Raw genomic sequence first — 18,642 nt, 5'->3', positions numbered from 1 at the left:
CTCAGCTCACTCTGATAAACTGTGAGTGGTACATTTGGGCCTAGATATGAGAGAATACATCTATGTGGTATGTGTGCACCACATAAAACAGATCCTGCAGCACACTGTGTATAATGAGAGAAAAAAAATGAAATCATGATTTTTCGATTAAAACAGCAACTTTGCAGTGTTTTTTCGTATGTTTTTTATAGTTGTATTTGCGATTTCTTGGTCTCATTTGATAGAATGGAAGACATATTACAGAAATAGAGATGATTTTGATTGGTTTTAGCACTGGAAATGGCTTGAAACTGAGCTCAAAGTAGCAGAAATGTTAAATTTTTGCCGATGTTCAAGAGTAAACAAACGACCTCACACGTCTAATACACGTCAGCTGGTGGGTCTAATATACATTCACAAATATGGTGATGATATTTATACAATTATTACAGTATTGCATAACAGTAAATCTTCTATTTTTTGGTGTGAATAAAAATTCATTATGTGAATAAAAAATCAAAATGGAATTTATTTGTAAAGCCTCAAAACATAACTAATGAACAGAGGAAATGTTAGTTTAGTGCCAGGAATGCCTACATTGTTTATTCTGGACCCTATTTTGAAATTGGAATATTTTGAACTTTGTGTTAAATTGGCCAAATTAACAATTTCCGATCACTTTATTTTGTAGTTGAAACAGTTGACTTGGCGATTTCTTGTGCTCAATCGATAGAATAGAAGTAATACTAGTGAAATAGCTAAGAATTTGGTTGACTGGAATAATGTAATTGGCCTAAAATGGGAGTCAAAGTCGGCAAAATCGCCGATTCGTAAATATCGCTGACACATCAAAATTCGCGAGAGCATAATTTCGTCAATTTTCCACCAAATTTCGTACTTTTTGTTTTATTACCTTCACAAAAAGATTCTCTACATTTCATAAGAAAAAATAACAAATTTTTTTTTTTTAAAATTCTTGGACACTGGTGCGTGACTCCAGATTTGGGCCTTGGACCCTGAAAGGGTTAAATATTCATAAGAAAAAATAACACTTCCAGGGAAAATTTTTTTTTTTTAACCCTTTCAACCCTTTCAGGGTCCAAGGCCAAAATCTGAAGTCACGCACCAGTGTCCAAGAAATTTTGAAAAAAAAAAAAATTATTTTTTCTTACAGAATTAAAGAGCATATTTTTGTGAAGGTAATAAAACAAAAAAAATTAGAATCTGATCAGTACTTACCGAGATACAGTGCCAAGAAGTTTGTAGAAAATGATGTGGTGGCGGCAACATCGACGAATTCCACATACGCGTATTATATTATTTTGTTGTTTTAGTTGTTTTTTCTTTTCTTTTCCAATTTTTTTCTATTCCTACTAACATTTGGGGCCTGAGAGACCAATACTGTATATAATTGATATATATATAAATCACTGTATTGAACACAATAACCGCACTAAAGTTATTATCATATTATTGTTTACCACTGTTGTTTATTACAATAAACATGCACAAATATTGTATAATACTAATGTTCTATCATATATTTACATATTTACAATCACTGGACATGGTTTTAGAACTGCTGGAGCTTGTGGAACTCCTTGAAACAAGGCACCATGCACAGAGGCACCTTACATTCCTCACACATAAACCGAGTGTCTTTGCGTCTTTGTTGCCGTCGTTTTGTTTGTGCACAGACAATGCATCTCTTCTGAGCAAATTTCTTTTGAGTTGAAGGAAGCTGTATTATGAAATGATCACCTTCTCTCCTCAAACGCTTGGGTATATTGTGATGAATTCGAGGACCATGTTGTATTGCAGGTGTTGTTACCTGGTACTTCATTATGAGTTGTCTGACAACAGACAAACAAAATTCACCATACGGTGGTCTGTTACCAGTCTTTATTTGGTACATATTATATGCATTCAGCATTGAAATGTCCATGAGATGGAAGAAAAGTTTCATGTACCACTTGTAACTCTTACGAACACAGTCAACAAAACCAATCTGCATGTCACACTTGTCAACCAAGCGCATGTTTTGTGTATAATCAATCACTGTCACTGGTTTTCGAATACGTTCATTAGTCACTCGATCAACTTTGCCACTGTCTTGCATTTCATTACGGTGAATGGTTGTCAACAATGTGACATCTCGTTTGTCATGCCACCGTAATGCCATGATGTCATTGGCAGTAAACACCTGCACGTCATCACCACGAACACCTGCGTTGAGCCTGGGCATATGTTTACGATTAGAACGCACTGTGCCACACACATCTGTCTTGTTCACTCGCATGAAATCACTGAGTAATGGGCTTGTGTACCAGTTATCGGTATATAATGTATGGCCCTTACCAAGATAAGGTGCCATCATGTTTCTCACTACGTCACCTGATATACCCAATAACATCTTGGTATCTTTCAATGTTTTACTACCCGTGTATACAACAATATCCAACACCAGGCCACTGTCACAATCACAGAGTACAAACAATTTTATACCAAAGCGGTTCCTCTTGCTCGGTATATACTGCTTGAATGACAGTCTACCTTTGAACAAAATCAAAGACTCGTCAATTACAAGATTCTTGAATGGATAAAAGTATATCCTGAACTTTTGTTTGAGATACATGAAAACATTTCTAATCTTGTATAACCTGTCACTTCTGTCAGGCCTGGTTTTGTCAGAGAAGTGCAACATACGTAACAGTAAGATAAACCTGTTCACTGGTATTATTTCACTGAAGGATGGGGTACAAATTAGCCGATCTGTGGACCAGTATGCTTTTATATTATGCTTATAGACGTGAGGCATAAGCATTATTGTTGCAAAAAGCAAATACATTTCTGCAACAGTCGTCTCTTTCCACCTGTGTAGTCTTGACTGTGGTGATAAGATCGTATTTGCCATGGTGTACTGAAAATACTTATTACTTTCCCTGACAATAATTTCCATCAATGGCTGGTCAAAGAATAATTCAAAGAATTCCAGTTCATTGGCCGTGGTTCCAAGGGGACAGGTAGGTAGAATTCCACTTTGAGAGTCATCAAAGTGGTGAGGGCTGGGAACAAAATTGGGATTTTGCTGCCAATCCCAGATACGGTTTGCTGGTGGATACTGGACATCATAGGCTGGTTGTACGGGTGGTTGTGGCGGGCTGGTGGGTGACGCTCCGCTTTGTCCTTGAACTGACGAGTCAGCAGCGTGGGTCCCCGCGTGGCACAGCGAGTCACGCATGGCGGTGCCACTACCACCACCAGCCCCACTAACACCATCCACTGATGTCTGTGGCCCATCCATGCCAAGTGTAGCCACATCATCCTCACTATCACTACCTAAAACGGGTGTAGGGCCACGGGATGTACTCCGGGATGTACTCCGGGATGTACCCCCCCTGGGCACAGCATAGGGTACACTACCCGAGCGCATGCGGCGGCGAACATACCGACGCTTCACTGGTGAATATGTTTCCTCACTATCACTACTCGAATGATCGTCGAGCGCAATAAAATCACAATCCACGTCAGAATCATCGTCATTACTGAAGTCAGAGGCCAGGCCACGGGAAAATATTAGTTTTCTCTTACGTTTAGGAACACCCGACCGTGAGTCACGAGTGCCCACACCAGAGGTAGAAGGTCGAGGATCGTCGGGGTTTTCTGCACTATTATCGATATCCTGGTCATTATTTTCGGTCACTAACTTATCAAAGCCGTAGAATTCGTCTTCATTTCCACTTCCATCAGTGTCAGAACTATCAGACAGGAAGAGGAGAGTCCCAATTTTCCGGGGAGTGAGAGCTGACTTGCGACGAGGCATGGTGAACAAGGGTGACTGAGCCGGCGTTCCCACAATGCTATGCAGGCGCCTAGATTTTTTGTTTATGGCGCACACCCACGGCGCAGACCCATTCTCTCATATGTAGGCCTATGAGCGCTTTCGCGCTAAATTTGACGGCGCTAGAATTTTGGCGTAGATCTACGGTTTGGACACTCACCGACCAGCCGTAGATCTACGGGACGGACCCTGAAAGGGTTAAACCTGACCAGCTGGGCTGTGGCTCGTACGTTGGTTTGCGTGCAGCCAGCAGCAACAGCCTGGTTGATCAGGAGGCCTGGTCACAGACCGGGCCACGGAGGCGTTGACCCCTGGAAATCTCTCCAGGTAATCTCCAGGTCTCCAGCTGGTCCAGTGGCTAACACTATGGTCTGGAGTTTTGAGACTCGGAGCGCGGGTTCTATCCCCGCCCGTGGTATGGTTTCTTCCCATAAAAGTGATCAATTCTTATGCCAAAATCAAGGCAGCTGTATCCCCAGCAGTTCAGAATAACTAGGTACACCTACCATCCGACTTACGACTAAGCTTGGTTCCGACCAACCTGTCGTAAGTCAAAATGGATGTAAGTCGAATCTTTCACAACATACTGGGTAGGGCCTAATGTCAAACTTTTCCTATATAAACTAGCTACATAGTACTGTAATGTAATGCACAATCATTCTTTCATTCTTTTTACCATAATTTACTTCTATTGTTGTACAGTGGACCCCCAACATTCGATAAATCCGACATTCGATGCATTTTAACGCAAAAATTTCACCTCAACATTCGACGGAAAACCCGACATTCGATACGATTCGTACGAGACATGTCCATGTGTGGCCTGAACTGCACCGTGTGTGCCAGTGTTTACAAGCCAGCCAGTGTGCATGCATCTAAGGATACATTTGGTACATTCCATATTATCACTGTTTTTGGTGCTTGTTTCTGCAAAGTAAGTGACCATGGGCCCCAAGAAAGCTTCTAGTGCCAACCCTTCGAGAAAAAAGGCGCTAATGACTATTGAAATGAAGAAAGAGATAATTGCAAAGTAAGAAAGTGGAGTGCGTGTGTCGGAGTGCATGATGATTTGGTAAAGAAATTGCCTGCAACTAGTGGTGATGTGAGTGGTTGGTTTGAAAGATTTAAGAATCGTAGTGGCATACACAGTGTGGTAAGGCATGGTGAGGCTGCCAGTTCAAGTCCTATTTTTTTTTTTTTTTTTATCACACTGGCCGATTCCCACCAAGGCAGGGTGGCCCGAAAAAGAAAAACTTTCACCATCATTCACTCCATCACTGTCTTGCCAGAAGGGTGCTTTACACTACAGTTTTTAAACTGCAACATTAACACCCCTCCTTCAGAGTGCAGGCACTGTACTTCCCATCTCCAGGACTCAAGTCCGGCCTGCCGGTTTCCCTGAATCCCTTCATAAATGTTACTTTGCTCACACTCCAACAGCACGTCAAGTATTAAAAACCATTTGTCTCCATTCACTCCTATCAAACACGCTCACGCATGCCTGCTGGAAGTCCAAGCCCCTCGCACACAAAACCTCCTTTACCCCCTCCCTCCAACCCTTCCTAGGCTGACCCCTACCCCGCCTTCCTTCCACTACAGACTGATACACTCTTGAAGTCATTCTGTTTCGCTCCATTCTCTCTACATGTCCGAACCACCTCAACAACCCTTCCTCAGCCCTCTGGACAACAGTTTTGGTAATCCCGCACCTCCTCCTAACTTCCAAACTACGAATTCTCTGCATTATATTCACACCACACATTGCCCTCAGACATGACATCTCCACTGCCTCCAGCCTTCTCCTCACTGCAACATTCATCACCCACGCTTCACACCCATATAAGAGCGTTGGTAAAACTATACTCTCATACATTCCCCTCTTTGCCTCCAAGGACAAAGTTCTTTGTCTCCACAGACTCCTAAGTGCACCACTCACTCTTTTTCCCTCATCAATTCTATGATTCACCTCATCTTTCATAGACCCATCCGCTGACACGTCCACTCCCAAATATCTGAATACGTTCACCTCCTCCATACTCTCTCCCTCCAATCTGATATTCAATCTTTCATCACCTAATCTTTTTGTTATCCTCATAACCTTACTCTTTCCTGTATTCACCTTTAATTTTCTTCTTTTGCACACCCTACCAAATTCATCCACCAATCTCTGCAGCTTCTCTTCAGAATCTCCCAAAAGCACAGTGTCATCAGCAAAGAGCAGCTGTGACAACTCCCACTTTGTGTGTGATTCTTTATCTTTTAACTCCACGCCTCTTGCCAAGACCCTCGCATTTACTTCTCTTACAACCCCATCTATAAATATATTAAACAACCACGGTGACATCACACATCCTTGTCTAAGGCCTACTTTTACTGGGAAAAAATTTCCCTCTTTCCTACATACTCTAACTTGAGCCTCACTATCCTCGTAAAAACTCTTCACTGCTTTCAGTAACCTACCTCCTACACCATACACTTGCAACATCTGCCACATTGCCCCCCTATCCACCCTGTCATACGCCTTTTCCAAATCCATAAATGCCACAAAGACCTCTTTAGCCTTATCTAAATACTGTTCACTTATATGTTTCACTGTAAACACCTGGTCCACACACCCCCTACCTTTCCTAAAGCCTCCTTGTTCATCTGCTATCCTATTCTCCGTCTTACTCTTAATTCTTTCAATTATAACTCTACCATACACTTTACCAGGTACACTCAACAGACTTATCCCCCTATAATTTTTGCACTCTCTTTTATCCCCTTTGCCTTTATACAAAGGAACTATGCATGCTCTCTGCCAATCACTAGGTACCTTACCCTCTTCCATACATTTATTAAATAATTGCACCAACCACTCCAAAACTATATCCCACAGCCTTCCACCTCTGGTGCTGGGCCATCTTGTTCACGTTCAGTTATACCAGAATCAAAGAGGAAACTCCTATTTTCCAAAATCCCAGACTCAGATGTGAGCATTGGTGATGATAGTGATAGTGATTATGAACTACAAGCTCTTCAAACTTGTTCCAAGAATGGAGGAGGAGGAGGAGGCAGAGGAGGAGGAGGCAGAGGAGGAGGAGGCAAGAGGAGGAGGAGGCAAGAGGAGGAGGAGGCAAGAGGAGGAGGAGGCAGAGGAGGAGGAGGAGGAGGAGGAGGAAGAAGAGGAGGAGGAAGAAGAAGAATACGTAATGATAACAATAATACATAATAATAATAATACATAATAATAATAATACATAATAATAATAATACATAATAATAATACATAATAATAATAATAGGTAATAATAATGATATGTAATAACAAATGTTCACCCATGACAGTAACAAGATAAGGGGAGATAACATCTGATAAGTGCTGACGTTTGATGAGGGTAAATGAGGGTAGAGCTGATGCCAAAAGATGAGATAAACATCGCCCTCCCTTTGTTTTTGCTGGTATACTAACATTTCTGTCTGTCTATTTGCCTGTCTGTCAAGCTCCCTGTCTATCCATCTAGCTCTGTCTCAGAGAGCCACAAGACTGCGTCATCACTTTTACTCACATCTTCAAGCAGAGTATAGCACTTTGTCTGGGTTTCTTGGGTTATCCTAGGTAATTTATACTATGTATACTTGTATTTATGTGTACCTGTGAGACAGAGATAAAAAGACAGATAGAATGAGGGAGAAAGATAATTAGATAGAATGGAGGAAGGGAAGCAGCATCCGACCCCATTGTTTTGACAGGCGGGAGGGGGAGTGAGTAATGAGACAATATGTCATTTTGACAGCTGCCGACTCCTGGTAATTTACACTATGGAGGAGGAGAAGGAGAAGGAGGAAGAGTAGGGGGAAGAGGAAGAAGAGGAGGAGGAGGAAGAGGAGGAGAAGGAAGAGGAAGAGTAGGAGGAAGAGGAATAGTAGGAGGAAGATTAGGGGGAAGAGGAGGAAGAGGAAGAAGAGGAGGAGGAGGAGGAAGAGTAGGAGGAAGAGGAAGAAGAGGAGGAGGAGGAAGAGGAGGAAGAGGAAGAGTAGGAGGAAGAGGAAGAGTATGAGGAAGAGTAGGGGGAAGAGGAGGAAGAGGAAGAAGAGGAGGAGGGTGGAACACTAGTACACTGGTACTGGTACACTAACATTTCTGTCTGTCTATTTGTCTGTCTGTCAAGCTCCCTGTCTATCTGTCTATCCGTCTAGCTCTCTGTCTCAGAGAGCCACAAGACTGTGTCATCACTTTTACTCACATCTTCAAGCAGAGTATAGCACTTTGTCTGGATTTCTTGGGTTATCCTAGGTAATTTATACTATGTATACTTGTATTTATGTGTACCTGTGAGACAGAGATAGACAGACAGATAGAAAGAGAGAGACAGATTGAAAGAGATAGAATGAGGGAGAAAGATAAAACACCATTGTGTATGATACCATGTTTCAGAGTGCCACAAGCTGCAGAACTAATAGGAATATGTTCAGTGACTGTATATTGGCATATATATTATAGAACAATAATAATAAACAATGTTTTGTATTGTTTGTTTTTGTAAACAAGTTTTGTAAACAATATATTGATAATTATGTTTGTGTGCTTATTGTGTTGTATACAACGAGTGTATATATGTACATTGCACCTTACTTTGGTCTCATAGGCCACATAAGTTATGTGAAAAAATAAAATAGTGAAAAAAACAACAAACCTTCAAATACAAGTAAACTAAAGTTTACCGGGTGAGCGGCAGTCGCCGCTGTTGCCATACGCGGCTCATTTTCTGCAAACTTCATGCATCCATATCTCCATAAGTATTGATGGTAAATTTTTTTTGTTTATCCTATAATGTTTAGAAAAAAGAACTCTATTTTTTCATAAGAAAAAATAATTTTTTTTTTTTTTTGAAATTTGGCCGACCCTGAGAACGAGTTTCGGAGAGGGCCTGTCGACCCTCAAAGGGTTAAAGGTAAGTGTCAATTATTCTATTGTTATTAATCTGTTGTTATTGTAATTATTCTATAGCATTAAACTCAATATTTCATGTGGTAATTTTTTTTTTTCATACTTTTGCGTGTCTTGCACGGATTAATTTGATTTCCATTATTTCTTATGGGGAAAATTAATTCAACTTCCGATATTTTCGACATTCGATAGCTCTCAAGAACGGATTAGTATCGAACGTAGAGGGTCCACTGTATTTTAATTATTTATGTACTGTATATAATGTGATATACCGTCCCCCAAACTTAGATAGGGACCAAGGGAAACTACTATGGGAGGAAATTGTTAAGGCCACAAGGCACTATAATGTAGTAATTCTAGGAGACTTTAACTTTAGTCATGTTGATTGGAATTTCTTGACTGGGAATTTAGAATCATACAACTTCTTAGAAGTATTTCAGGATTGTTTTTTTAAGCAGTTTGTGACAGAACCTACAAGGGGAAATAACCTGCTTGACTTAGTTATGGCAAACAATGAATCCCTTGTTAATAATTTAGAAATTTCAGAGGAACTGGGTGCTAGCGACCACAAATCAATTACATTTAGCATTGAATGGAAGTACGATAGTAGCGATAACTCAGTAACAGTCCCAGATTTTCGCTTAGCAGATTACGATGGGCTTAGAGAACACTTATCTGTTGACTGGGGTAACGAAGTGAGATATCAATATGACAGTTTTCTGAACACTATACATGCTGCTCAAAGAGCGTTTATCCCATATAAAGAAATTAGATCAAATAGAAATGACCCAAAATGGACGAATAATAGGCTCAATTACACAGGAAGACACTAACAATATTCCAGTAATTAATTTTTACAGTGGGCTAGAAGAAGATAAATTATGTAACATCACAGTCACTAGTGAGATGGTTGTGAAGCAGATAGACAGACTGAAGCAAAATAAGTCGCCGGGTCCTGATGAGGTTTTTTCAAGGGTTCTTAAGGAATGCAAAATGGAACTCTGTGAACCATTAACTAATATTTTTAATTTATCTCTTCAAACAGGTGTAGTGTCTGATATGTGGAAGATGGCTAATGTAATTCCTATTTTTAAAACAGGGGACAAGTCGTTACCGTCAAATTACCGCCCAATAAGCCTGACCTCAATTGTAGGCAAATTACTAGAGTCAATTATAGCTGAGATTATAAGAAGCCATCTCGATAAGCATAGCTTGATTAATGATACTCAGCATGGATTCACAAGAGGCCGGTCTTGTCTAACTAATTTATTAACTTTCTTCAGTAAAGCTTTTGAGGCTGTTGACCACGATAAAGAATTTGATATTATTTACTTAGATTTTAGTAAGGCTTTTGATAGAGTTCCGCACCATAGACTGTTAAAGAAAGTGGCAGCTCATGGCATTGGGGGAAAAGTGCTCTCGTGGATCGAGTCATGGCTCACTGACAGGAAGCAGAGAGTGTCCATAAATGGGGTTAAATCCGAGTGGGGATCTGTAACAAGTGGCGTTCCACAGGGATCAGTCTTGGGCCCGTTGTTGTTTATAATATATATCAATGATCTTGATGAGGGAATTACTAGTGATATGAGCAAATTCGCCGATGACACAAAGATAGGTAGGATAATTGATTCAAACGTAGATGTTATGGAACTTCAGGAGGATTTAAACAAACTCTATTCTTGGTCAGAAAAGTGGCAGATGCAGTTCAATGTAGATAAATGCAAGGTTCTGAAGCTTGGGAGTGCCCATAACCCTAGTACTTATAAGTTAAATGATGTAGAACTTAGCCATACAGATTGCGAAAAGGACTTGGGGGTTATGGTGAGCAGCAACCTTAAACCAAGACAGCAATGCCTAAGCGTACGTAATAAGGCAAATAGATTACTGGGATTTATATCAAGAAGTGTAAGCAACAGAAGTCCAGAGGTCATACTGCAGCTTTATACATCATTAGTAAGGCCTCACCTAGATTATGCAGCTCAGTTCTGGTCTCCATATTACAGAATGGACATAAATTCGTTAGAAAACATTCAGCGTAGGATGACTAAATTAATACATAGCATTAGAAATCTTCCTTATGAAGAAAGATTGAAGACTCTTAAGTTACATTCACTTGTTAGACGAAGAATGAGGGGAGACCTGATCGAAGTGTATAAGTGGAAGATAGGTATTAATAAAGGGGATATTAATAAGGTCTTGAGGATGTCTCTCCAAGAGAGAACCCGCAGTAATGGATTTAAATTAGATAAGTTTAGATTTAGAAAGGACATAGGAAAGTATTGGTTTGGAAATAGGGTAGTTGATGAGTGGAACAGTCTACCTAGTTGGGTTATTGAGGCTGGGACTTTGGGTAGTTTCAAATTTAGGTTGGATAAGTACATGAGTGGGAGGGGTTGGATTTGAGTGGGACTTTCACATCAGAGCTTATTTCTTGGGTGGCATTGAAAATTGGGTTGGGCAAATGTTTTGTTAGTGGGATGAATTGTAAAGGACCTGCCTAGTATGGGCCAACAGGCCTCCTGCAGTGTTCCTCCTTTCTTATGTTCTTATGTTCTTATATATACAAAGGTTTGCAACAAGGTTAGTTCCAGAGCTAAGGGGAATGTCCTATGAAGAAAGATTAAGGGAAATCGGCCTGACGACACTGGAGGACAGGAGGGTCAGGGGAGACATGATAACGACATATAAAATACTGCGTGGAATAGACAAGGTGGACAAGGACAGGATGTTCCAGGGAGGGGACACAGAAACAAGAGGCCACAATTGGAAGTTGAAGACACAAATGAGTCAGAGAGATAGTATTTCTTCAGTCATAGAGTTGTAAGGCAGTGGAATAGCCTAGAAAATGACGTAGTGGAGGCAGGAACCATACACAGTTTTAAGACGAGGTTTGATAAAGCTCATGGAGCGGGGAGAGAGAGGGCCTAGTAGCAACCGGTGAAGAGGCGGGGCCAGGAGCTAGGACTCGACCCCTGCAACCACAAATAGGTGAGTACAAATAGGTGAGTACACACACACACACACACACACACACACACACACACACACACACACAAGAGAAAGTACAAAGGTTTGCAACAAGGCTAGTCCCAGAGCTCAAGGGAATGTCGTACGAGGAAAGGTTAAGGGAAATCGGACTGACGACACTGGAGGACAGAAGGGTCAGGGGAGACATGATAACGACATACAAGATACTGCGGGGAATAGACAAGGTGGACAGAGATAGGATGTTCCAGAGAGGGGACACAGGGACAAGGGGTCACAACTGGAAGCTGAAGACTCAGACGAGTCACAGGGACGTTAGGAAGTATTTCTTCAGTCATAGAGTTGTCAGCAAGTGGAATAGCCTAGCAAGTGAAGTAGTGGAGGCAGGAACCATACATAGTTTTAAGAAGAGGTATGACAAAGCTCAGGAAGCAGAGAGAGAGAGGATCCAGTAGCGATCAGTGAAGAGGCGGGGCCAGGAGCCGAGTCTCGACCCCTGCAACCAAAATTAGGTGAGTACAATTAGGTGAGTACAAGAACACACACACTTGGCAGACGATGCAACATCCCCCCAATGAAAAGCAGGGGTGTCACTAGCACGTTAAGAGACCATACAATAAGTGTCAGGGGCCCGAGACTGTTCAACTGCCTCCCAGCACACATAAGGGGGATTACCAACAGACCCCTGGCAGTCTTCAAGCTGGCACTGGACAAGCACCTAAAGTCGGTTCCTGACCAGCCGGGCTGTGGCTCGTACGTTGGTTTGCGTGCAGCCAGCAGCAACAGCCTGATTGATCAGGCTCTGATCCACCAGGAGGCCTGGTCACAGCGGGTCATGGGGGGCGTTGACCCCTGGAACTCTCTCCAGGTAAACTCCAGGTAGACAGAAAGACACAGGTAGACATAAAGACAGATACACAGGTAGACAAACAGACACACAGAGATACACAGATATACAGGCAGACAGATACAGACAGGTTTATGTGCAACAGTGAAAAATAGAGAGTTTGAGAGTAAGAGCTTTTCTTGCCACAATCTCCAGTGCAAGATTCAGACTTCATCTTAGGGGCCATGGTGAAATTTACTGTCCAGTTAGTACAGTTAATACAGTATGATGCTGCTGATAGGGCAGGGTAACTCAAACTGATGCTGCCTGCATGACTCATTGCCGCCACGAGTATTGTCAAATATTGTACAGTGGTGTGCATCAGCCGGCCCAGCCCAGCTGCCAGGTGCACGGTCGTAAGTCGAGTGGACGTATGTCGAGCAGGTCGTAAGTCGGATGGTAGGTGTATTTCAAATAATTCATTTCCACTAGAGGTACCCCTAGGGTTCCTCTGGTGGGTTCCATAACCCCCATAACAACCTCTAACGCTAATAATCACTTATTCTTTGACCTTTGCAGATCATCATCAGAACAGAAAATTGCTCTTGCCGTACCAGCGCCCAGTTTAATGAAATTGATGATGGCGGAAGATCATCTGTAGAAATAGTGTCTGTCAGCAGTGTCACAAATAGTGTCAGCAGTGTCACAAATAGTGTCAGCAGTGTCACAAAGTGTCAGCAGTGTCACAAAAAGTGTCAGCAGTGTCACAAATAGTGTCAGCAGTGTCACAGATAGTGTCAGCAGTGTCACAAATAGTGTCAGCAGTGTCACAAATAGTGTCAGCAGTGTCACAAATAGTGTCAGCAGTGTCACAAATACATCAAAAATGTTAATATTTTGTTTCATCAAGTTCACCTCACTATTTTGATAATTACATCCAATTACATCTTCACCGTCAACAACCAGCAGACACAGTTACATCTTCACCATCAACAACCAGCAGACACAATTACATCTTCACCATCAACAACCAGCAGACACAATTACATCTTCACCGTCAACAACCAGCAGACACAGTTACATCTTCACCGTCAACAACCAGCAGACACAGTTACATCTTCACCATCAACAACCAGCAGACACAATTACATCTTCACCATCAACAACCAGCAGACACAATTACATCTTCACCGTCAACAACCAGCAGACACAATTACATCTTCACCGTCAACAACCAGCAGACACAATTACATCTTCACCGTCAACAACCAGCAGACACAACTTCATTTACTGACATACTGTACATACATTGATATGTTACTGTACATGCACTGTTGACATCCATACCCTCAGCAAGTGTACTTATATTGTACTGTTCATGTACTGTTAACATCTACACTCAACAACTTGTACTTATATTGCACTCTACATACATTACCATTTAAAAGCTATTTAACTGATATACAGATGTTTAGTTTAAGACTTTTCCATTACTTTTATAAAACATTTGTTGCGGTTATTCAGATGTAATGACAACTGAAATTGTCATGTCATGTACCAAATTTTTCACAGTCCAATGTACACGACTATTTAGGAATATGTATTGACGATTGGTAGGATATCGTAATGTATCATCTGTATTTTCTTTCCTTCAAACATTGACTCTGGGCAAGATATTATTATGTATCAACTACAGTGGACCCCCGCTTAACGATCACCTCCAAATGCGACCAATTATGTAAGTGTATTTATGTAAGTGCGTTTGTACGTGTATGTTTGGGGGTCTGAAATGGACTAATCTACTTCACAATATTCCTTGTGGGAAAAAATTCGGTCAGTACTGGCACCTGAACATACTACTGGAATGAAAAAAGTCCGTTAACCGGTGGTCCACTGTACTTTCTTCACATATTTTATCTTCACACAGTCTTTTCATCTTACTCATAATCAGGTAGATGCCTCCATTAACATAATTATTTTATTAATGACATTTTCCTGAGTATACTTTGTATTCCATATTCCTTTATCTTAGAGTATGCTTGTACACAGTTAATAATGTATTCATGTTGATGCTGTGTGCTGTATATACTCATGTTAATACTATTAGTAATGTATATACTCATGTTAATACTACTAGTAATGTATATACTCATGTTAATACTGTGTACTGCTTTTAATCATAATAAAAATTGGATTTCCTAAGAAAGAAAATGTTATAACAAAAATATGAAATAATAAATTACAACTTTGTATTATGTTTATGTTCCACAACACTACTTAAGATCAAATATAATTTGATCAAATATCAAATATAGTCAGATATAATTTGATCTTGCATCAAGTGTCTTTGCACACTCATTTTATCACCAGTGTATATTAGGAAATAATATTTGTATATATTTTAATACTTCTAAATATATATAAGATAATACCTTCAATAAATAAGAAATGTACAATATATATTGTTAGTGTCTAAGTGATCTTTCTCAAAAATATTCTTTAGTTAAATTTCAGAATACATGTAATATTGAGTTCAAAGAGCAGAAAAAATACATGTATTCTTCGACTAAATGACTTTCAAAATGAATAACATTATGCAAAAACTGAGAGTTTCTTCAGTGCAGAAAACTCACAAGTGCTCAGAGTGTCAAAAAGATTTTTCTCAAAAACCAAATTTAATGCGACACATGAGAGTTCACACACAAGAAAAGCCTTATCGATGTTCAAAGTGTTTAAAAGACTTTTCCCAAAAATCTAATCTAATTCAGCACATGAGAGTTCACACATCTGAAAAATCATATCAGTGTTCAGAATGTCTGAAAGATTTTTCTCAAAAGCCAAATCTATTACGACACATGAAAGTTCATACCCAAGAAAAACCTTATCAATGTTTAAAGTGTTTAAAAGACTTTTCCCAAAAATCAAATCTTATACGACACATGAGAGTTCATACACAAGAAAAACCATATCATTGTTCAGAGTGTCTCAAAAACTTCTCACGGAACTCGTATCTAATAAATCACATGAGAGTTCACACACAAGAAAAACCTTATCAGTGTACTGAGTGTGTAAAACGCTTTTCACAAAACACACATCTAATAGAACACATGAGAGTCCATAGACAAGAAAAACCATATCAGTGTTCTGAGTGTCTAAAGAGCTTTTCACAAAAATCGTATCTGATTCAACACATGAGAGTTCATACACAAGAAAAACCATATCACTGCTCAGAATGTCTAAAAGATTTTTCGCAAAAAATACATCTAATTAAACACATGAGAATTCATACACAAGAAAAACCATATCACTGTTCAGAATGTCTAAAAGGTTTTTCACAGAAATCATATTTAATTCAACACTTGAGAGTTCATACAAAAGAAAAGCCATATAAGTGTTCAAAGTGTCTAAAAGATTTTTCACGAAGGTCGCACCTTATAAGACACATGAGTGTTCATGCTTAAGAAAAACTATATCTGTGTTCAGGGTGTCTAAGAAACTCTTGTATAAAGTGTATCTCAGTACAGTTCAAGAGAGTTTGTACACAAGGAAAATCATGGTAGTGTTCAGAGTGTCAAAGAGACTTTTCACTTAGATAAATTCTTAAATAACATGTGAGTTTATTCATTTGCAATTCTCCTACAAGAAGGGTTGCTTTGAGAATGGTTCTGTGCTCTTGATCTAAAGAACTGGAGCTAATCTTCCTTTCCTTGGATACACCCTGATTACCTTCCACCCATCCCCTTTTCGAGATGATGTACGACTCCTACGGGTTTAGCTCTTCCCTGTGAATTTAATAAATCAGTTGAGGACAAGTATCTCCACCAGGTGCTAAATTAACCAGGCTGTGATGAATATATGGGTCAGCAGGCCACCAACAGCAAAAGCCTAGTTGACCAGGCAAGCATTCAACAAGCCTGGCCCAATAAAATAACTCAAAACTCATCAAAGGTATATCCATTCAAAGGGAGGGGGTGGCTCCCTTGGTGTGGTGAAGGGGTTCTTGTTCCCTTTGTATTGACTTGAAATACCCCTACCCCTTCTGTTACAAAATGCGATATCTATAAAGTATAGGCATCTCCAGAGAGTAATAGAAGGTCAACGTATTGATCCCCCTCTAGCATCTAACTTGTCTCTGTTTTTTTTTTTTTACAGTTTGTTAGAAAGTATTCTGGTCCAGTTATCCTTTAAAATTATGCTTTTGGATTGCAGCTGATAGGACACTAACTAAAGAAATCAAAATTGAGATGTTGATTAACAAAGTTGTCTAGGTGGACAAAATCAAAGTACGTACATTGGACCCACACACACCTGCCAGGGTAGTTCCCCACATACCAGACAGGGTACTTCCCCATACACCAGCCAGGGTACTTCCCCACACACACTTGACAACTCTACTCCTGTTGTGGAATCTTTTGTGGCTTTGGGAAGTCCATGGGGTTGGATGTGAGTGGCCAGGATGTGGAAGAGTTGGTGGACGACCACAGGGAAGAGCTAACCACTGAAGAGCTGCAAGACCTTCATCTGGAACAGCAACAGATTGCACCTGGCAAAATTGCTTCAGAGGAGGAGAAAGAGAGAGGGGAGAATGTGCCTTCTTCAACGTTTAAGGACATTTGTGGAAAATGGAGTAAGGTGCAAAGTTTTGTGGAGAAATATCACCCTAACAAAGCTGTTGCAAGCCGTGTCTGCCACATGTTCAATGACAATGCTGGTCCTAGTGCCAGTAAAAGACAAAGAAGGGAAGTAACCTCAGAGAGGGCTTTGATACCTCAAGTCCTTATGGAGGGGGATTCCCCTTCCAAACAGTAAACTCTCCTCCCTCTCCCCTCACCTTCTTCAATACGCCAACAAGAGTCTTCAATAAAGGTAAGTAATGTTTATATTTATTTGGTAGTAGGTTGGTAGACAGCAACCACCCAGCGAAGTACTACCATCCTGCCAGATGATTGTGAAACATAAACCTGTAACTGTTTTACATGATGGTAGGATTGCTGGTGCCTTTTTCTGTCTCATAAACACGCTAGATAACAGGGATATCTTGCTACTCCTACTTACACTTTGGTCACACTTCACAGACACGCACATGCATATACATGTATATATACACACATCTAGGTTTTTCTCCTTTTTCTAAATAGCTCTTGTTCTAATTTCTTCTATTGTCCATGGGCAAGTGGAAAAGATCTTTCCTCCGTAAGCCATGCGTGTCGTATGAATTATTATTATTATAATCAAAAAGAAGCGCTAAGCCACAAGGGCTATACAGCGCTGCAGGGTAGGAAAGGAAGTGAGGGTATTGGGCGGCAGAAGGGGGGAGGGGCGATCTGTAGGTTACAAAAAACAGCGGGGCAGGGGATAGTGCAGGGGAGAGGGTAGCAAGAGATTGAGGTAGAAAGGGCTGAAGGTATCATCAGAGTTTGTGAAGTAAGTCAGTTGTTGTCAAAAAGTCAATGAGAGAGTCCGGATGAAAGGTGGGTCCATCAGCGAGAAGGGAAGGTAAAGAGAGAGCAGCGAAGCGAAGACGACGTTGGAGGTAAATTCTGCGTCTCGTTAATAAAGTGGGCAGTCTAACAGAATGTGGCTGACCGATAATGGAACCTGACAATTCTCACAGAGAGGAGCAGGGCGCCTCTCCATGAGATATTCATGATTAAGACGAGTATGGCCAATGCGGAGATGGGAGAGAGTAGTCTCCCAACCTCGGCACTGGTGACAAGAAGACGGCCAGTAACCTATACTCGGTTTAATAGATTGAAGTTTGTTACCGAGTAGAGTAGACCAACGTTGTTGCCAACGGGTGTGAAGGTGGGTAGCTATTGCAGCAAAATAGTCCGTAAATGGAACACCTCTATATGAAACTGGTAGGTCATGTACTGCTGACCGCGCAGCAGTGTCTGCCTGTTCATTGCCCTGTACGTCAACATGACCAGGGACCCAACAAAAAACAATATCTTTATGCTTGGTAGAGATGCGGCGTAGCCAAAGTTGGATACGGAGGACTAAGGGGTGAGGTGTATCAAATTTCTGTATAGCCTGTAAAGCACTAAGGGAGTCTGAGACAACCACAAATGATGACACAGG

The 18,642-nt window shown here is 40.8% G+C and overlaps 1 protein-coding gene across 1 annotated transcript in view; it reads left to right on the top strand.

Annotated features, from left to right (window-relative positions):
• Window positions 1–16,171, top strand: part of LOC138851705 (zinc finger protein 271-like) — a 42,580-nt gene extending 26,409 nt beyond the window's left edge. The window contains exon 2 of the mRNA XM_070081112.1: window positions 13,141–16,171. Coding sequence (XP_069937213.1) covers window positions 15,132–16,022 — 891 coding nt within the window. The 5' untranslated portion in view covers window positions 13,141–15,131 and the 3' untranslated portion in view covers window positions 16,023–16,171. The remainder of the gene's footprint in view (window positions 1–13,140) is intronic.
• Window positions 16,172–18,642: the final 2,471 nt, after the last annotated feature.

The sequence above is a fragment of the Cherax quadricarinatus genome, unplaced genomic scaffold (assembly GCF_038502225.1).
Source record: "Cherax quadricarinatus isolate ZL_2023a unplaced genomic scaffold, ASM3850222v1 Contig1723, whole genome shotgun sequence".
Lineage (NCBI taxonomy): Eukaryota > Metazoa > Arthropoda > Malacostraca > Decapoda > Parastacidae > Cherax > Cherax quadricarinatus.
The sequence above is the reverse complement of the archived record's forward strand: the minus strand, read 5'-3'. Positions and strand labels throughout refer to the sequence as shown.